General features: G+C 36.0%; 1 protein-coding gene and 1 long non-coding RNA gene across 5 annotated transcripts; one reads left to right on the top strand and one right to left on the bottom strand.

Annotated features, from left to right (window-relative positions):
• Nucleotides 1-1,302: 1,302 nt before the first annotated feature.
• LOC114272664 (uncharacterized) lies at nucleotides 1,303-21,634 on the bottom strand. Of its 4 annotated transcripts, none has more exons than XR_014364845.1 (5): nucleotides 21,256-21,634; nucleotides 12,555-12,789; nucleotides 7,167-7,290; nucleotides 1,818-1,863; nucleotides 1,303-1,666 (listed from the first exon to the last, which is right to left on the bottom strand). It is a non-coding gene; the product is annotated as an uncharacterized LOC114272664 (long non-coding RNA). The 4 variants fall into 4 exon arrangements; XR_014364847.1 differs by having other exon boundaries at nucleotides 1,303-1,458; XR_014364846.1 differs by lacking the exon at nucleotides 1,818-1,863.
• LOC114273174 (uncharacterized) lies at nucleotides 1,897-5,709 on the top strand. Its single transcript, XM_028214944.2, has 2 exons — nucleotides 1,897-5,011; nucleotides 5,128-5,709. Exons 1-2 carry the CDS (start codon nucleotides 2,212-2,214, stop codon nucleotides 5,421-5,423), a joined length of 3,096 nt encoding a protein of 1,031 aa, XP_028070745.2. The 5' UTR covers nucleotides 1,897-2,211; the 3' UTR covers nucleotides 5,424-5,709.
• Nucleotides 21,635-21,976: the final 342 nt, after the last annotated feature.

The raw sequence follows: 21,976 nt of genomic DNA, 5'->3' as shown, positions 1-21,976 counted from the left end.
GATTCCATTTTCTCTCTACTTTTTGTAAAAAGCTAAAATATCACCCCAAGCATACTAAATTTTTTTTTATCTCATATTATAGCTAAAAAGTCAAAAAATTACTAAAATAACTTGTTCCCAAACGATGTCTTATTATATAAATAAACATACCGAGCTAAAACTCTTTATCTCAAATCTAACCTAAAAATTAATTAAACTAAAAATTTAAATATTTTTTTAAGCCCTAAAAATATCAAGTTGGGCTTGGTGGGCCATCAGCCCATGGCCGCCCCTAGTGTTACCCTTTCTATAATACATTTTTTAAAGAAAAAAATTAAGACCTCGCTAATGATAGCCCCAGGAGGTATCAATAAAGAACATAAAATATCAAAATATTTATAATTTTAATACACTTTTCACATATTCATAACACTTACATATATATTTATAGGGACCAGTTTGCCGGTGTTGTTTGGGCCCATGACGCCCACCACAAGTCCCACAATCGGTACCATTCATTTTTTAGACCATGATCTATTAACCATTCATGTGGAAAAAAGATTAGATCGATATGATAATTATAACTATATTAGGGATTATTTAGAATGTCCTAAATAAGTGTACTTTTTGTCCTTTTAGACTAAAAAATTAAAGAAAAAAATATGAATGTTTAGGTTAACTTTTTAACTTTTTATAAAAAAATGTGTATTAAAAAATTGTATAAATGTATAGAAAAATTAAGATTGAGAGTTGTACAGCCGTAATTTTTGACTTTTGGTAAATAGTGATAACTTTTTAACTTTTTGAGTACCTTTTTGATTTTTTTTCAACTTGCCAAACTTAATCTTAATTTATGATATTTATTTAAAAAAATAAATTAAAACCAAGGACACTTTAGCTTAATTTCAAACTCTGGGTGCGGATTTCTTTCCACAGGCACATGATTCTTTTGCAGAAAATAATGTGTTGACTTGGTCAATCCAAAATTTCCAGTCTCACATAGCACTTTCTCCTAGTAGTTTTATATGATTAAGAGTCATTGACTTGACTGGAGACTCCACTATGTAGCTACAAGATAAACAAAGACCGTTGCCCAAGTTTATACGCCAGATTTAGTGTGCAATTCGGGCAGGATGGATCAAATTGATAGATTGTCTAACTTAACTCAAATTATGTTGAGAGTTGTTCAAGTTTATTCATGCACAACTCAAACAAATTTTCTTTCATGTTCCATGTTTGTAGTTTTTGAGAATTTTTTTTTCACCCTTTTTATTTTTAAAAAGTGCAATGAATTGGTTAAAGACAACTCAATACGCAACACAATAAAAAGCAACCTGAGCTAGAGTTAAAATTTTGAAATAAACTCAATGTTCAGGCTTGGATAAGGGAATTAATAAAGGTTGGATTCGAGCCAGACTAGAGCAAATCCATCTGCACTTGGGTACGGGCTTGTACAAACCTTTAATCCAACAAATATCCCTAGCACAATGAAGAAAAACACTTCAACCAAAGTTCACATATAACAAAATACAAAATGCCCTATTTGCAATAGAACATTCATGTCTTGTACTAGCTGCTTTAACCATTAGCATTTATTCCCAGAAAGCGTCAGAATCTAGTGGAGTTAAGTCCAGTCGAGTAGAATATTGCAATTAAAAGCAACAATTTGCAGAGCACTTCCCCAAAGCTAGTGATGGAATGGAAGAGAAGGAAAACTGTCTTCAGTAAATAGGAGCAATAGACTTCCAAAACAGCTTAATAAAAAAATAAAAAAAAATAAAAAAAAAACAGATAAAGAAGACGAATAAGAAAAAAGAAACATATAACAAAGGACTGACCTCCTAACTCTAGAACAGGCTCTTGCGCTAAGAAATAACCCAAAACCTGCTTGTTTAGAGAATCAAACTGTTATTATCTGGTTTTTTTGTTTTTAATTTTATGACTGATAGAAATGGAAACTCTTAACATTCTACACAAAAACTGCTTTCAAAAATATTCAAATTGCTATTGAGAAGAATTGAACCAGGAACCATGTGTAAGTTATGCATGTACTGAAGCCACAATGGCAAAACGCTTCTTGTTATTACATATGCTCTTTTTTTAACTTATTCTATTGCACATTGGAACAAAAAGACTTCCATTTTCAAAGTCTACTACAACAATAGACCAGTGGAAAAATGTGTACATAAATTAGAGCCTTGATTACCCATTAGTTCATCAAAGGGAAAAACAATGGGACTGTTAGAGAGACAACTCTGCCTTGTTTCCTTAGTCCTGTTTGTGACACTCTTTTCTTCAACCATTAATGTTACTTCTGCTTCTGTTAAAGAAGCTAATGCTCTCATCACATGGAAAGCCACCCTGCAAAGCACAAACCATTCCCTGCTAACTTCATGGGTCCTTCCACCTCATGATACCATCTCAACAAGTGCCAGCCCATGCAGCTGGTTTGGAGTTACTTGCAACTTCGATGGAAGCGTCAATAGGTTGAACCTCACAAATTCAAGTCTAAATGGTACGCTCGACAACTTTACGTTTTCATCATTTCCCAATCTTGCATATATCGATCTCAGCATGAATAACCTCTTTGGTGTCATCCCACCTCTAATTGGCTCCCTCTCAAAACTCATCTATCTTGATTTGTCCGTCAACCAGTTCTCGGGAAACATCCCACCAGCAATCGGCCTGTTAACAAATCTTGACACTCTCCACCTAGTCGAAAATCAATTGAATGGCTCAATTCCTCAAGAGATAGGCCAATTAAAGTCTCTTACTGAGCTTGCTTTGTACACCAATAGTCTTTCTGGATCCATTCCTGCTTCTTTAGGAAATTTGAGAAACTTGGCTCGTCTATATCTCTATGAGAATGATCTTTCTGGTCCCATTCCTCCCGAAATGGGAAACCTTGTCAATCTTGTCGAGCTTTACATGGATACCAACAATTTCACTGGTCCCATCCCTTCCACTCTTGGAAAATTGAATAAGCTAACTGTGCTGCACTTGTACAACAATCACCTATCCGGTTCCATTCCACAAGAGATAGGAAAGTTGAAATCACTCCAGGACCTAAGCTTTGAAATCAACAATCTTACTGGCTCAATTCCAACATCTTTTGGTGATTTGAGCTCCCTAACACTCCTACATCTTTGGAATAATCAACTCTCTGGTTCAATTCCTAAAGAACTAGGAAATTTGAAGTTCCTCACCGATTTGGAATTGAGCGAAAATCAACTCAGTGGTCCTATTCCTGCTTCATTAGGCAATTTGTCTACGTTAGAAATTCTTTTCCTTCGTTCCAACCAACTTTCCGGTCCCATTCCACTTGAATTTGGCAATTTGACAAACTTGCTTGTACTAGAAATGGATGACAACCAATTTTCTGGCAATCTCCCAGAGCTTTGCCAAGGTGGTAAACTTGTAAACTTCACTGTGAACCACAACCAGCTCACAGGTACAATTCCCCAAAGTTTGAAAAACTGTTCAAGCTTAGCCAGAGCTCGCTTTGATGAAAACCAATTCATTGGAAATATATCCGAAGATTTGGGTGCTTATCCAAACCTAGTCTACATGGATTTGAGTTCCAACAATTTTTCTGGTGAATTATCAGAAATTTGGGGAACGTTTCCAAATTTGACACTCCTAAACTTGGCGAGGAACAATATCACCGGTAGCATTCCACCGGGGCTTGGAAATTCAATACAACTACATCGACTTGATCTGTCTTCAAATTGTTTAGTTGGGGAGATTCCGAAGGAATTCGGGAAGTTGACTTCTCTGGAGAAGTTGCTTTTATTTGATAACCAGCTTTCGGGTGGTATACCTCAAGAACTAGAATCACTAACTGGGCTTTCATATCTTGATTTGTCCACAAATAGATTCAATGGATCAATACCGGGTATTCTGGGCAACTATCTTAAGCTGTTTTACTTGAATTTGAGCAACAACATGTTCAGCCAGAAAATTCCAATACAGATTGGTAAGTTATTTCAACTAACTGAGATGGATCTAAGTAGTAATAATCTCACAGGGGAAATACCATTGGAAATCACAAATTTGCAGAGTTTGGAGAATTTAAACCTCTCCCACAATAATCTCTATGGTCTCATTCCAAAGGGTTTTGAAAATATGCGTGGCTTGGCATTTATTGATATATCATACAATCAGTTGCAAGGTTCTATTCCCATGAGCAGCGCCTTCATGAATGCATCAATAGAAGCACTGCAAGGGAACAAAGGTCTGTGTGGAAATGTCAAAGGCCTGCAGCCTTGCAAAATTCCTTCTGCATTGCCCAAACACACTCTAGCAAAGAGGACACTTGTTCTTATAATCATGCTCCCTCTTGGCGGAGCACTTTTACTTCTAGGTGCATTCACCGGACTTCTCATTATCTTCGATCCAAGAAAGAGAAGGTCACAAGTTGAAGAGGGTGACACCCAACCCCCGAATGAAGATCTGTTATCGATATCAATATTTGATGGAAGAGCAATGTACAATGACATTGTGAAAGCTACCAAGGATTTCGATGCCACATATTGCATTGGAAAGGGAGGATATGGAACTGTCTACAAGGCGAAGCTACCATCAGCTAATATAGTAGCTGTGAAGAAACTTCATCCATTTTCTGAGAAGGCTGATAGGAAAGGTTTCTTAAATGAGGTAAGGGCATTGACAGAAATTAGGCATCGAAACATAGTGAAGCTTTTCGGGTTCTGTTCGTATGCTCGGCACTCTTTTCTAGTTTATGAGTTCCTTGAAAGGGATAGCTTGGCTGCAATTTTCAGCAGAGATGAAGAAGCTAAAAAGTTGGATTGGCATATACGGGTCAAAATTATTAAGGGTATTGCAAGCGCTTTGTCATACATGCACCATGATTGCACACCGCCAATTGTTCACCGAGACATTTCTAGCAGCAATGTTGTGATTGATGAGGAGTACGAGCCTCGTATTTTAGACTTTGGCACCGCCAAGCTTTTGAAGCTAGATTCCTCTAACTGGAGTGCACTTGCAGGCACATACGGATATGTTGCACCAGGTAAACACAATTTTATGCTTTTGTAAATTGATGTAGAATCTAAAATGTAAGAAAACAAGTGCTTGATCATGTGTGTGTGGTTGGGTTTTTTTTTTTTGGTGTGTGTTTGTGTGCAGAGCTTGCTTACACAATGAAGGTAACTGAAAAGTGTGACGTTTATAGCTTTGGTGTGTTGGCATTGGAGGTGATCAAAGGAAAGCATCTGGGAGACTTCATCACCTCTCTGTCGACCTCAGCTATCGAGAAAATAGAGTTAAAGGATGTGTTAGACCAACGCCTTTCACCTCCCTCCCCTGAAGTTGAGGAAGTAGTGATGTATAGTGTAAAATTGGCAATTGCATGTTTGCATGACAATCCACAATCTAGGCCAACCATGCACATTGTTTCTCAATTGTTATCCACCCGAATGTAGAGCCTCACCTATGTGCACATAATTGTTGCCCATGAAAATGCACAGAATTGATCCCTTTCTATTCTGCATATTTTTTTGTGCACTAATTTTGTGCTAAACTCGAGCCTTAAAGACAGTGCAAAGCTATTTTGTTTAGTAAGGATATGTTAGATATTAGGTAAAACCCAATTGTCTCTATTACCTACTGAAATATACTTTTCATATAGGGATTTTTATTGTAAGAATAAATATTGAAGATTGAAAATCAATAAAAGGACAAATGTACCCTTGGGGCTTTTGTGTGCCATGTGTAAGGTAGTAGCCGAACCACACGCATATGGTGTGGCTTCTCTCTTCATTGTCATTTTATTAATTTCATTTTGTGTTGCTTCTATTTTTATTTTTCTCGAATATATGCTTACCTTGTAGCACCAAAAATTGTTGGCTTCTTTTCTATTGATTTGAAAGAGCAATGTTGATGGGATGCTATTTTCCATTGAATAATTACATATGAATTACCAAAATGGTTCAAATTTGATGTTGGTGGCAGTGATGAGTTTGTGGCGGTGATTCTGGGTTTGATGGTGATTTGAGAATTCGTGGTGGTGGTGGTGGTGGTGGTGGTGGTTGGCGGGGAAGGAGGTGGTGGTTTATGATGGAAGCTGTAAAAGAGAGGGGAGAAGGAAGAGATTAACATGTTAGGAAGGGTTCATGAAAAACTTGATTCGCCTTTTCTATTACAAATAACATCATAAATTTCATTGAATGATGTATTGCAAATTTGTCATTATAAATCTAAATCTTTGTTTTTATTTGTTTTTGTTTTGTTTTGGATGGTGAATCTAAATATCAATTTTAGTAAATGAATTTTAACAAATTGTATTTAAAAAAATGATATACAAACTCACTTTCTAAACCCATTTTTTAGACCCAATGATGTGTAAGTGATACAATTAGTTGATGATTAGAAAAAGATATGAAAGAGAGTGTTGCCTTTAATATCCTAATTAATTGCCACATCACTAGACTTAAAAATTAAGTTTAATTTTGAATAGCAATACTGTTAATATAAAAATTGAAGATTGTAATAAGATTATTAGAAGCAGCTACAGCAATACACAAGTATTCTTATATCATTTGTTAAAAGGAAATTTAATATTCTTCTTTTCCATTTATAAGGAATCTCAAAAATCTAAATACCAGTGTGTTTGGTTTGAGTTTTTTGGATTAAGTTTTTTAAAAACTAAGTTAATTGGTTTTCGTATTTTTTTGTTTTTAGTGAATATTTTTAACATTTTAAACATTTTTTTTACTTTTTTAGATGCACCTTACTTAGATGTATCTAAAAAGTAAAAAAATTGTGAAAAAATATTTTAAAAAATTAATAAATACACAAAAATACAAAAAATGTACATAATTTTCGTATTTTTTTTGTATTTTTAGTATTTAGTGAATTTTTAAAAAAAAAATTTCACAAATTTTTTACTTTTTAGATATAATTATGTTAGGCATGTCTAAAAAGTAAAAAAAAAATTCTTAAAATATTAAAAAAATTCAGTAAAAACAAAAAAACACAGAAAATAAGAAAGTAGAATTTTCTGAAAACTGTTTTTAGAAAAATGGAACCAAGCATAGTGATTATTTTACAAGTATAAATTACCCATCTACAAAAACTGTAAATTTAATAATCTCAAGTCTTTTTAAAGTAGGGGTAGCCAATTGATAATTTCAAACATGTAGAGATTTATCACAAGAATATTATACCTGGCTACAAGGTTGAGATTGTGAACGTGGTTTGGGCAATTTCATTCAAAGTGTCAAAAAGACGTCATGATCATAATAAATTGGTGAGCTTCTCTTGTAGCGTGGCAGCTTCTAGGCACACATTCTGCAAATGGAGGATCCAAATGCATAAATTAATAACGGCCATAAATTATTTTTTATGTATTAATGTGATATTTATTATATTATTATAATTAATTTTATTTTAAATATTTGAATTTTATCATTATATGTCTAGTAGTAAGTAAAAAACAAAAGACAAATGCTTTGTTTTGATTTTAAAGATATGGTTCACTAAATATATTGGTGAGAAATGTAAATTATTGCTTTAATTTTTTTTATTTTTTTATTTTTTATCTCTACCTTCCTTCTCTATTCTCATACACTAATATCAATTGTCCCCCATCGCCACCACTACCGATGGCGCCGAAAAGTCGCCAAAAAATTGCCAGTGTTGGAAAAGTCACCGACGACTAGTGGCAACCACAAACAGACATAGATAGGTGAACATTGATAGAGAAGGCACTCCAGATAATCACAAGAATAGAGTCATAGCCTAGACTATGGTATACTATGCTACATAGGATCATAAACCATAACAGACTTAGAGTTCGTTAGTTAGGTTGTTACGCATGGCTTCTGATATGTATATATACAGTTGTAAATGCACTCAATGGAAGTAATCAAGAATTTACTTTCTCAATATTTCTTCATGGTATTAGAGTTGTGAAGCTCAGACAAGCATATCTTCAATGGCATCTCCGATGGCAATTCCATCATCTTCTTCTGCAATCCCTTCGAATCTCAACAAGCTGATTTCTAATCTGAGTTCTCTTGTGACTGTAAAACTGGATAATACAAACTTCATCATCTGGAGCAGTCAAATGAAGAACATTCTTCATGCCACCGGTTTGCTGAAATTCGTTGATGGATATTATTCATGTCCAGCAGATTGTATCCGAAATTCCTCTGGTTTGGAGGTGAACAATCCCAAAGCACTTCAATGGAGACTGATTGATGCACCTTTGATAAGTTGCATCACGGCCACTCTCTCCTCTGCTATCTTCACCACTGTTCTTCATCTTCGGACGAGTTCAGAAATTTGGCTTGCATTGGACAAACGATTTACAACTTTATCAAGATCACATATCCATCAATTTAAGAACAAGTTAACCTCCATCTCAAAGAATTCTAACTCAATGGAGGTATATCTGAGCAACATTAAATCTCTTGTTGATCAACTTAGCATTGCTTCCTCGTTCATTGAAGATGAAGACAGTGTTCTTATCACTTTGAATGGATTACCTGCGGAATATGATTCCTTCAAAACTGCAATTCAAGCAAGATCCAAGAAAATATCCATGGATGATCTTTCGTCTTTACTTTGTTCGGAAGAAATTCATATTGAAGGAAAAATCAAGCGATCCTCTGCTCTTACTGTTGCATATGCAGCAATGAAGGAATCTCCATCATCCAAAGGTTTCAATTCTTATCACAATAATCAGGTTCTTCTCGACATGAATCAAGAGGTACTTATCGAGGTTCATACCAATCTGGTTCTGGCAGATCTTCACATTTCAGAGGCAGATCTCCGAATCATGGCAGGACAGGCAGATCTCATTTTGATTCTGTTTGCCAAATCTGTGGTAAACCTAACCACTCTGCCTTCAACTGTTGGCATCGACTGGATTTTGAATTTCAGCCTCAGTCATCCTCTCAGCCTCCTCCTCATTCTCATTCCAAAGTTTATGTTGCCTCTATGACTGATGATAATGCATCTCAGAACTCTACTCCTTGGTTTCTGGATTCCGCTGCCTCTGATCATGTCACCAATGATCTTCATCATCTGAACTCCTATCAACCTTACTCTGGTCCTGACCAAGGTACTATTGGCAATGGTGAATCTCTCCCCATTCACCACACTGGGAAAGGTATTTTGCCTACTCCACGTCATTCTTTCAAACTTAATAAAGTTCTTCATGTTCCTACTATTTCATCTAATCTTCTTTCTGTACAACAATTAGCCAAAGACAACAATTGTTCTATTATTTTTAACCACTCTTCATTTGCCATTCAGGACAAAGCTTCTAAAGCTATGCCAATGGTTTGTATCATTTTACTTCTTCACCTCATGCTTTGCCCTTGACTCCATCCACTGCTGCTGCATTTTCTACTGGTTCATCACCATCTGCTGAACTTTGGCATAAAAGACTAGGGCATCCATCTTTTTCCAAGCTTCAAACACTAAAGTCTCATTTGTCTATTAGTTTACATAGAGATCCCTTGAGTTGTATTGATTGCTCAGTTTCCAAATGTCATAGGCTTCCATTTAAACTTTCAAACTCCACTGTTAATAATCCATTGTCCTTCATTCACAGTGATGTTTGGGGTCCATTTCATGGATCATCTACTGGTTACAAATTTTATGTGTTGTTTGTTGATGATTTTAGTAGATTCACATGGATTTATCCTCTTTTTAATAAAAGTGAGGTGTTTTCCAAGTTTATGATTTTTAAAGCCTTTGTTGAAAAACAATTTGGCTTTCCCCTTCAAATTTTCCCAACTGATGGTGGAGGTGAATTTGTCAACATTCCATGCTTAATTTTATGAATCTCCACGGCATCCTTCATCAACACTCTTGTCCTCATACTCCTCCTCAAAATGGAGTTGCAGAAAGGAAGCATTTGCACATTACTAAGACAGCTATCTCTCTTATTCATCACTCTTCTTTACCTCTTACCTACTGGTTTAATGCTATAGCAACTGCCATATACCTCACTAACCGACTTCCCAGTGCTTCTCTCTCTCTCACTGCTCTCCTTTTGAACTTCTTTTTAAAATCAAACCTGACTATACCCATCTTAAAGTCTTTGGGTGCTTGTGTTTTCCTTGGTTAAAACCATACTCTCCTCATAAATTAGCTCCCAAATCCACTCCTTGCATTTTTCTTGGCTATCATCAGATGTCTCAATCCTCAAACAGGTAAGATTTCAGGAACATCATTTTCCCTTTGCTGCCTCTTCCACTCAGCCTACTTCCCCTCCTTCTTTATCTGTCTTACAAACCTTTTTCTGGCATCCTTCCCTTGTTGCTTCCCGGTCTGGTGCTAGGCCTGCAGCTCCTCCATCTGCGGCTAGGCCTGCTGCTCCTAAACAAGCACCCAGCCCTGCTGCTGTTACTCAGTCTGCAGCTCGACCTGCCGCCCCTCAGTCTGCTCCTAGGCCTGCTGCCCCGCCAGCTCTTCTTCCTACACCTCAGTCTATATCATCTTCTTCTATTCCTATTGGTTCTATCACCCCCCCCCCCCCCCCCCCCTTTCCAATACACAACCTATGCAGACTCGGCCCAAGTCTAAACCTGTTTGTTATACTGCACACCATCCCATCCCCTCAGATGTTGAGCCATCTTCTTACTCCTTGGCTCTTACCTCTCCCGTTTGGTTTCAAGCTATGTTGGATAGGCACTCCAGATAATCACAAGAATAGAGTCATAGCCTAGACTGTGGTATACTATGCTACATAGGATCATAAACCATAACAGACTTAGTTAGAGTTAGTTAGTTAGGTTGTTAAGCATGGCTTCTGATATGTATATATACAGTTGTAAATGCACTCAATGGAATTAATCAAGAATATACTTTCTCAATATTTCTTCAAACATATAGACAAATAAATGAGTACTATAATTATTCAAATTATTATTCTTCTTATAGACAAAAAGAAAAAAATTTGGAATAATTACCCTAAAAGTTTCAAATTTAGACTTATAGCTCCAGTGCCTTAAAATGTAAACAAAAATTTCACTGAACATTTAGTACAAACCCTTAAAATAGAATTTAAAAAAAAAAAAAAAACAAGCATTATAAGCACCCATAAATTGCACCAAACAAAACATGTATCAAGGTCAAATACTCAAATATGGGATACACAAGAAGATGGGGTTTGTATAGAGTAGAATAACTACGTAAAAAATAATGGGACGGCTATTAAACTTTTAATATCATAACCCAGCTCTGTTTATGTTTTAATGATCGATTAAATTCGTCTAATAGTAAAGAGCTGCATGGTATTTAAGTTAAAACTAATCAACAAGAATGGAATATATTATAGCCTGTTTACTAACTGATCACATTTTTCATGGTGACCAAGTGATCACTTATGGGGTTAAATATAATTCTTTCTTTTTGTGTGTGCGCGCGCTCACAAGCGGTAGGTAGGATATTAATTACAAATATAAGAAAAATTATATCAAACTGGTCAAGACATAGCTAGAAACCCATCAGCCATCAAGCCCAACAATCACTATAAGAAACAGCCAAAACTTAAAAAGAAATAAACTACATACAACTCTCATAATTGGAGAGAAAATATAATCAATCTTTGTCATTGACTAGGATGGACTCCCTGGACATTGGGGTGTGACTCAATGGTCTAGTAGCCACACCTTAAGGTGCGGTGAGTGAGAGACCAGGGTTTAAAACTGATGGAGCAGCAACAAATCCTTTAGTTGTAATCTAAAGGTACTAACATACTAACAAAAATACTAATATTAAGGTGTGGTGAGTGAGAGGCCAGGGTTTAAAACTGATGGAGCAGCGACAAATCCTTTAGTTGTAATCTAAAGGTACTAACATACTAACGTTATCTTTGACCCAAAACAAAAATACTAAGATTGACCGCCCTTGCTGTCATGAATAGCAGTATACAAAAGTGGGCAATTGAGCTATCACAATTAGTTAAACTTCTACAACCCATTTGTACCAAAAAAATAAATATTATAGTTCTGACTTTTTTTCGTAACTTTTTATTTATTTTTATAAAGTGAATACCTAGTGTGTTTGACTTTTTGATGACCTTTTAGCAATTTTTTTAGTTTATTGACTTTTTAGCCAAAAAACTTAGGGTAAATTACAACAGTGGTCCTTATAGTTTATCCTTTTGTGTCAATTTAGTCCATCTGCTTTCAATTGCATTAATTGGATTAATTACACTTTTCACCCTATAGTTTGATCTAAAATTTCACTTTATTCCCTATAGTTTCAATTTGAACAATTGGGTCCTTCACTGAAGTCTAATTTCAATTAGGTCTTTCCGTTTAATTGAAAGTTAAAATTAACAATTTTTGGACACTTGTCACTTTAAGTCTAGTTTCAATTTGGTCCTTCCATCTAAATTGAAAGTTAAAATTAACAGTTGTAGGATACTTGTCAATTTTCTAAGGTGTATACGTAGACAAAATTAACAAAAATTTAAACGAAAAAACCAAATTGAAACTAGAGTTTTAAGTGTAGAGATCAAATTATTCAAATTGAAACTATAGGCATTAAAATGAAATTTGGGTCAAATTACATGAGTGAAAAGTACAATTAACCTGCATTAATTTTACCCTTGAACTTTGGTTGTTGCTTGAAAGTAGTATAATTGATAATTGGTTGCATTTTTTGGCCCTGGATTTGTTCTTCTAAGTTCTTCACAGCAATTCCACACCTTTGCATAGTGTTCTTGATGAGTGCATCTGTGCTTTCCTCTTGGCTCTATAAAGTTGACTCCTCAACACCCCAACTTTGTGATCCATCTGCTCAACTCCTTTATCATAGTAGGATTAACTATCAATGAAACATGGAAGTCAAAAGTATATAATTTAAAAACTTGATAAAAGACAGTTTTAATCTTTAAAGTACAAATTCATTGCCATTTTAGTCCGTTAATTTTAATTTTATCATTTTGGTTCTCAAAAGTTGTCAATTTGAATTAGATTGGTCCAATTCCAAACGGTTGTTTGAATTGTTAATGAAATAATTATAAATTTCAACTTGGGTCACTAAAGTATATGTTGTGTCATTTTAGTCCCTAAAGTATCAATTTTGTCAATTTCGTCCTTCAATATTGTAAGGTTATATTTCATTTTCTTCATCAATGTTTCAAGACCAAATTGACAAACCAAAGTACACAAAACACATACTTTAAGAATCATGTGTGCATTTTATTACTATTCTGTTAACTATTTAGATGGTCCGTTTATAATTGGACCAAATTGACTCAAATTTAAAATTTTAAGGACGGAATTGACAAAATTGAAACTTGAAGGACCAAAATGACAAGAAATGCATATTTTAAGGACTATAAATGTATTTTATCCTTACAAAGATTGGACAAACTATGAAAAAGAAATTAGTTTTGACAATGAGTCTCAGTAACAAGCCCTTGCCTGCAAAGAAAAAATGAAAGTGGGGGAAAAATTAGCAAGTTACTTTTTTTTTTTTTGAACGGAGAGTTAGCAAATTACTTGATCACACTTATTAAAAAAAAAATTGCTTGGGGTTCAAATGTCAATTTTTATCATGGAAAATGCTAATCATATTCATTTATGAAACATCACAAGAATAATGTGACAAAGCTATTTTGATAAATAAATGCCATTTTTGCTGGTGTTTTGTTTTAAAGTAAATGGTTTATCCTAAGCCACATCATCAAAATTATGTATCGAAATTATCTATGAATTTTTTGTTTGTAAATCATTACCCTTCTAGCATAAATGTTTTTAATTATATGAAAGAGTGTCTATAAATTGTAAGTTTTAGCGACAATTTATAAAAATCAAGATAAAAACAAACGTCACTAATTGTCAAGTTTTAGCAGCACATGCAAAAAATAGCCAAAAAAATTATTTTTAGCGATGATTTTACTAAGACAAACTTTCAATAGGACTTAATAAGAATTAAGTCTAACTATTAGACCTATTGGTAGTTTACCCGATTTATTTTCCTTATTTTTTGAGATAACAAAGTATTAATTAAATAATCAAACCAAACCAAACCAAACCAAGCCAAGCCTTAAGTCCCATCGAATAGGGTCGACTGTATGAATCCTTCTTCTCCACTCGACTCTATCTTAAGCTATTTCGTTAGCCAAATTAAGGAGATTCATATCTCTATTTAATTTTTCTAATATATTCAGGGGTCTAATTGATATTAGGAGATAGTTTAGGAGGGGAAATAAAATTTTAGATAAAGTTTCGATGCCACGTTAGCAAATTCCATCTGATTTAGACGGCAGCTAAAGGTAGAGGTCAAATTGATCTAAAATTGAATAGTTTAAGTGTAAAATTAATATAATTAAAAGGACATTAGTTAAATTGACTATTGAAGCAAAATGAAATTTCTTTAAAACTTCAACAAAAGCAACCAAAAAAAAAAAAGAAGTGTCTAAAGTAGTTATTTCTAGATTTCCACACAAACTCTTTTTCTTCTATTTTTCAGTATAATATTTGGTCTGTTCAACATTCATGTAGCTAGGTTCTTTCCAAAAACTTCCCCAAAGCTAAAGATCCAAGATAAGGGGATTAGTTTTTCTTCACTAATTAAGACACAAAGAACTTAACCTCAGCGTGTGGAACGGACTCAAGTCGACCATCATTTTACCTTAAAAAAAATTACATATATGGGACCTAATTACAAAGACTTCCAAGTTCAAAGTCTATATAGCATGAATAATATGGGAACCAGTAGAAAATTAGAGCCTTTAACACCCATTAGTTAAAGGAAAAAAAAAAAGAAAAAAGAAAGGCAATGGGACCTTTAGAGAAACTATTCAGCCTTTTTTCCTTAGTCCTGTTTGTTGCACTCTTTTCTTCAACCATTGATGTTGCTTCTGCTTCTGCTGAAGAAGCTAATGTCAGTCCCTGCAATTGGTTTGGAGTTTCTTTCAACCTTGATGGAAGCGTCATTAGATTGAACCTCACAAGTTCAAGTGTAAATGGTACGTCCAACAACTTTTCATTTTCATTGTTTCCCAATCTTACATATATTGAGCTTAGCATCAATAAATTCTTTGGTGTTCTCCAAACTCATCTATCTTGATTTGTCCAACCAATTCTCAGGAAACATCCCCCCAGAAATCTGCCTGCTAACAAATCTTGAAACTCTCCACTTGTTCGATAATCAGTTGAACGGCTCAATTCCTCAAAAGATAGGCCAGTTAAAGTCTCTAATTGAGCTTGTTTTGTACACCAACAGTCTTTCAGGTCCCATTCCTACTTCTTTAGCCAATTTGAGAAACTTGACTCGTCTATATCTCTATAGAAATAATCTTTCTGGTTCCATTCCTCCCGAAATGGGAGACCTAGTCAATCTTGTTGAGCTCTACACGAATGGCAACAATCTCACAGGTCTTATTCCTTCCACATTGGGAAACTTGAATAACCTAACTGTGTTGCACTTGTTCAACAATTCCCTATCTGGTTCCATGCCCCAAGAGATAGGACAGTTGAAATCGCTCCAGAGCCTAACCTTTCAAACCAACAATCTTACTGGCTCAATCCCAACATCTTTAGGTGATTTGAGCTCCCTAGCTCGACTATACCTCTAGAATAATCAACTCTTTGGTCCAATTCCTAAAGAATTGCGGAACTTGAAGTCCCTCATTTATCTGGAATTGAGTTCAAATCAATTTAGTGGTCCCATTCCAGTTTCCTTAAGTGATTTGACCAATTTAGAAATTCTAAACCTCCATTCCAACCGACTATCCAACCGCATTCCATAGGAATTTGGCAATTTGAAAAGATTGGTTGAGCTGGTAATGGATGAAAATCAATTTTCTGGCAATCTCCTAGAGCTTTGCCAAGGTGGTAAACTTCATTACTTCACAATGCACCACAATCAGCTCACAAGCACAATCCCTAAAAGTCTGAGAAACTGCTCAAGCTTAGTCACAGCTCGCTTTGAGGGAAACCAACTTATTGGAAATATATTTGAAGATTTTGGCACTAATCCAAACCTGGTCTACCTAGATCTCAGTAACAATAATTTTTATGGTGAATTCTCAGAAAATTGGGGAATATTCCCAAATTTGACACTCATAACAATAGCAAGAAATAACATCACTGTTGGCATTCCACTAGGGTTTGAAAAGTTAACATGGCTACAACAACTTGATTTATTTTCAAATCATTTCGTTGGGTAGATCCCAAAGGAATTTGGAAAGTTGACATCTTTGGAGTGGCTAATTTTGGCTTAAAATCAGCTTTCGGGTTGGATACCTCAAGAACTCAAATCACTAAGTAAGTTGTCAAAACTTGATCTATCCACAAACAAATTTAGTGGGCCAATACTAGGTATTTTGGAGAACTACTTTGTTTTACTTGAATCTAAGCAACAACATGTTCAACCAAAAAATTCCATTACAGATTGGTAAGTTATTTCAACTGACCGAGATGGATCTAAGTAGTAACATTCTTGTAGAGGAAATACCATCGGAAATCACAAATTTCCAGAGCTTGGAGAAGTTGAACCACTCCTACAATATTCCAAAGAGTTTTGAAGAAATGCGTGGCTGGGTGTATGTTGGTATATCATACAATAAGTTGCAAGGTTCTATTCTCATGAGCAACACTTTCATGAATGCATTAATAGCAGCACTGCAAGGGAACAAAGATCTGTGTGGAAATGTCACAGGCTTGTAGCCTTGCAAAATTCCTTCTGCATTGGATACACACTCTAGACAAAAGGGCACTTGTTCTTATAATTGTGCTCCCTCTTGGTGGAGCGCTCTTACTTCTAGGTGCATTCATCGGACTTCTCGCCGTCTTCTATCCAAGAAAGAGAAAGTCACAAGTTAAAGAGGGTGACACCCAACCCTTGAGTGAAGATTTGTTATCGATATCAATATTCAATGGAAGAGCAATACCAAGAATTTCAATGCTAAATATTGCATTGGAAAAGGAGGATATGGAACTGTCTATAAAGCGAAGTTACCGTCGGCTAGCTGTGAAGAAACTTCATCTGTTATCCGAGAGGGCTGATTGGAAAGATTTCTTGAATGAGGTAAGAGCATTGATAGAAATTAAGCATCGAAACATAGTGAAGCTTTTTGGGTTTTGTTCGCATGTTCGACACTCTTTTCTAGTTTATAAGTACCTCGAAAGAGGTAGTTTGGCTGCAATTTTCAACAAAGATGATGAAGCTAAAGAATTGGATTGGCCTAAGAGGGTGAATATTATTAAGGGTGTAGCAAGCGCTTTGTCATACATGCACCATGATTGCACACTGGCCATTGTTCGCCGAGACATTTCTAGCAACAATGTCTTGATTGATGAGGAGTACGAGGCTCGTGTTTCAGACTTTGGCACTTTCAAGCTTTTGAAGCTAGATTCCTCTAACTGGAGGGCATTTGCAAGCACATACAGATATGTTGCACAAGGTAAACATAGTTTTAAGATCTCCTAAATTGATATAGAATCTGAAGTGTAACAAAACAAGTGCATGATCATGCCTTTTTTTTTTTTTTTTTTTTTTTTTTTGCAAAGCTTTCTTGCACAATGAATGAAGCTAACTCAAAAGTGTGACATTTATAGGTTTGGGGCGTTGGCACTGGCAGTGATCAAAGGAAAGCATCCGAGAGACTTTTTGATAAATAAATAAAATTTATTGAAAAAGTATAAAGATGATGCAAAGAATACAAAAATTCCAAATATAGGGAAGCTAAAACTCCTGACCAAGAACCTTATCCAAACAATCTATGAAAACAAATAAATCCGGATCCACTATTTTCTCCAACCAACTACACAAAGTAAGCAACAACCGATTCTCAAGCCATGACACCGAATGGATAATCTCTTAAAACGTGCGTCGATTCCTCTCCAACCAAACCAACCACATCAAACAAAACGACACCACCAACCAAATTCGCCGATGTCGACGCCCAACCCGAGCACCCCACCAACTCCACAACAACTCCAACACCCCCCTTGGCTACACCCAAACAAAGACCAAACCAGCCCCTAGAGCCGTGATGCTACATCACAATGAAGAAACAAATGATCCACCGACTCTGCATCTGCACAACACATACAATATCGATTCACTAGGACATGTCCTCGACAAACCAAGTTGTCAATAGTCATGTTCTATCCCAAGGTAACCGTCCACAAAAAGAACACTACCTTAGACGGAATACCCAGCACCCAAATGCTCCTCCAAGGAAATACCCTGTCACTGCCCCCACCAAACTCCGATTAAAGGACGAAGCAAAAAATTGTCCTTTAGTACCAGACACCTCCCACACAACCACATCCTCCCCCCTACCCACTGGGCCCAACCCATATAAGAACCCCAACATCTCCTCCAATTGAGCAACTTCCCAATCCTGAACTGGCCACTGCAATTGAATATTGTGGGTATCTATACTATACTTGGCACGTGGCGAGCCCTACGGGCATCAGGTCAGCACCACTATACATCCACGTGGCAAACCCCTGAGGCACCATGATGAGTCGAGACTGTATGCCTAGCCGAAGCGGGGGCATGCACACCACCAAGTATGAAATAAGGCCACATGGAGCCGGCTCACTTAGAACTCGTCATGGCCCTTCATAGCCCTTCATAACTCAAGAAATATATTCTCTACCCACTCACCCAAACTCCATAGCAACATAGCCGGACTCTTGGCCCACCTATGTTCGGTTCACCTATGTTTACTTAGCTACTGAGATGAGCCCTTGGCTCACCCATGCATTCACCCTCTTGGCTGCCTAGGTCAAGAGCAGGACCTAGGCACTCCCGCTTGGGATCATTGGAGGATTGTGGATTGGACGCTAAGACCTCGGGATCGTCAAGGTCGTGTAGCTATATCCCTGCAGTGATAGCTCCCCCTTTGACCTGGCTTAGAAAAAGAGACGTTGACCTTACACTTACATCTAATGCACATATGATACACCTCTCAAGATATCATACCTACCTTTGCAGTTCCTATGATGCAACCTTCCCGAGAACTTGAATCATAAGACACAGCTAATAGGGCTGATATCACCCTCCTATCGAGTTGAGGAGAACTTGCCACCTGTCTTGAGGTTGCTTGGGCTCCAATACTCCTAGAGTCTATCTAACGGCATCATAAGTGCAGCCATAAACACACAGCAAGAGCGATAAGAATCACATAACATACATTAAGTGTTCAGGGTCTCTCACTGCCACCTCTTTCCTCTCTAAGCTTGCCTTGGTCTTCTCCTCTTCCGCCTCCGGTGATCTCAAGTCATTGAAGTGCCTACCATCTTCCTAGAGGTCAACGACCAATCACCTCTAATCTCTATCACTCACAAATATCCCAAACCACCACCTCTTCATTCCCTAAACAATCCGCAACAGTCACCTCCTGATCCGCCGCAATCCCGAAAAGCAATGGGAAAGTACCTCCAACACCACATCCCCACACCGCCCTATTCTTCCAAAATATAATCCTCTCCCCACTCCGAGAGACTTCATGACCTCCCTGTTGACCCCAACTATTGGGAACATACAGTTAAAGGATGTGTTGGATCAACACCTTTCGCCTCCCTTCCCTGAAGTTGAAGAGGTAGTAATGTGCAGTGTAAAATAAGCAATTGCATGTTTGTATGTCAATCCACAATCTAGGCCAACCATGCACATTGTTTCTCAATTGTTATCCACCCGAAAAATTCCGTAGAGCCTCACCTATGTGCACAAAATTGCTGCCCATGAAATGCACAGAATTGATCGCTTTCTATTCTGCATATTTTTCCGTGCACTAATTTTGTGCACTTGGCAAAACTCAAGCTTCAAACTTGTGCACTGATAGTGCAAAACTATTTTGTTTAGTTAGGATATGTTAGATATTAGATAAAACCTATGCAGCATGGACATGTCTCTGGAGGTTGCATACAGGTGTCATACACGTGTCGGACATATGCCGAACACGCTCCGAACACGTGTCGGACATGCTGGAAAGAGTTGGATACGCTGGGACACTTTGGACACGCTACAAACACGTTGGGGCACGGTGAGGACACGCTAGGGACACTCTAAGGACACGCTGAGTACTATTTTTTATTAAAAAAAAATTACAATTTTTAATTTTTTTTAGTAAAATAGCATACCTAAGGCTGATAAATTTAGTAAAATTAAATATTTGACATAAAATACATATCAAATATTTAAATATATATGTATATATATAATAAAAATATAAAAATATATGTTTTGAACGTGTCCCCAAAGTGTCATGTCCCACATTTTTTTAAAAAATTACGTGCCTGCATGGCCGTGTCATGCCACATGCCCGTGGTGCTTCTTAAGATAAAATCCAATCCTCTCTAGTATCTATTAAATATACATTTTATATAGAGGTTTTTATCGTAAAAATAAATATTGAGTGAAAATTAATAAAAAGAGAGATGTAGCCTTGGGGCTTTTGTGTGCCGTGGGTGTATGGTAGTAGCAAAACCACACACACATGATGTGGCTTCTCTCTTTACTGTCATCTTATTTATTTTATTTTGCTTTGTTTTTTTTTATTTTTCTTGAATATAAACCTTGTAGAACCAAAAATTGTTGGATTCTTTTATATTGATATGAAGAGGCAATGTTGCTGGGATGCTATTTTCCATTGAATAAATTACGTGTAAATTACCAAAATGGTTCAAATTTGATGTTGGTGGTGGTGAGTTTGTGGTGGTGATTCTGGTTTTGATGGTGATTTGAGATTTGGTAAATAGGGAGGGAGGTGGTTGTTGGCGGGGAAAGAGGCAGTGGTTTATGAGGGAAGCTGTAAAAGAAAGGGGAGAGGAAAAGAAATCAACATGTTACAAATAACATCATAAATTTCATCTGATGACATACTGCAAATTTGTTAAACTAGACACAAATCTAAATCGCTAGTACATGGTGTGGTTTATGAGTGATAACTAATATATTTGTCCTAAGCCTCCAGTATGGTCACTATAAATCTAAATCTCTGTTTTTTATTTGTTTTTGTTTTGTTTCGGATTGTGAATCTAAATCTCAGTTTTAGTAAATGAATTTTAACAAATTGTATTTAATATAAAGATTGAAGATTGTAATGAGCTTAATAGTAGAAACAGCTATAGCAATACACACAAGTATTCTTATATCATCTTCTAAAAGGAAATTTGATATTCTTCTTTTCCATTTATGAGGGATCTCAAAAATCAATTGTAAAATTAATCTCGAAGCTTTTGACAGTAAACCCTAAAATTGGGAAAACCAAATGATTAATTTCAAACATGTAGAGATTTATCACAAGAATAATGTTGTTGTTACCTGGCAATGAGGTTGAGATTCTGAAAGTCGGCTCCGTAATCGAAGAATTGTTGACGAGCAGCACATTAGAGTTTCCTCAGGATTAGGTGAACGAATCAATGAATATCGATGATGTATGTGAGTGTTCTCTCTCTTCTAGGGCTAAAAGCATCCCCAACAACAGCACCCATTATCAATCTTGAGCTATTTTAAGGGGTGAAAATTCAAAAATTCATTCCCAGCAGGTTTTTTTTTTTTTTTTTTTTTTTTTTTTTTTTTTTTTTTTTTTTTTTGGCAAAGGCGAGTGAAAAGTAATTTTTTAACTTTTTAATTTATTTTAAATTATACCACCTCTTCAATTTTTTACTTCCCAAAACACGCTTTCCTAATGTTCATTCCCTAAACATATAACCCTTTTTCTTCTATCTAATAATATGATGTACCAGCATCTTTGCCAGCTTACTTGTATTTTATTTTAAAATATTATTAAAAAATTTATTTTTTATTTTAAGAATAACTTTTTTATCTATTTCTTCCATCACATTTCATATTTTTTCTCTATTTTAATAAAATATTATTTTTAATTATTTTATATTTTTTTAAGACGGAGATGCACAAGAACCAAGGATGGTTGAATAAAAAATAATTTTATATTTTTGGGAGGTGAACAGTTGTTCCCTACATTTGGGGCGCATCTGTAGCATTTCTTATATAGGGAGTTATTTTAGGGGAGTTGACGGGA

The sequence above is a fragment of the Camellia sinensis genome, chromosome 3, assembly GCF_055761805.1.
Source record: "Camellia sinensis isolate YWXY chromosome 3, ASM5576180v1, whole genome shotgun sequence".
Classification (NCBI taxonomy): Eukaryota; Viridiplantae; Streptophyta; class Magnoliopsida; order Ericales; family Theaceae; genus Camellia; species Camellia sinensis.
The sequence above is the reverse complement of the archived record's forward strand: the minus strand, read 5'-3'. Positions and strand labels throughout refer to the sequence as shown.

Coding starts and splice junctions, on each gene's coding strand:
- LOC114273174 (XM_028214944.2), top strand. CDS start 2,212: ATGGGACTGTTAGAGAGACAACTCTGCCTTGTTTCCTTAGTCCTGTTT. Junction 5,012..5,127: donor ATACGGATATGTTGCACCAG/GTAAACACAATT, acceptor GTTTGTGTGCAG/AGCTTGCTTACACAATGAAG.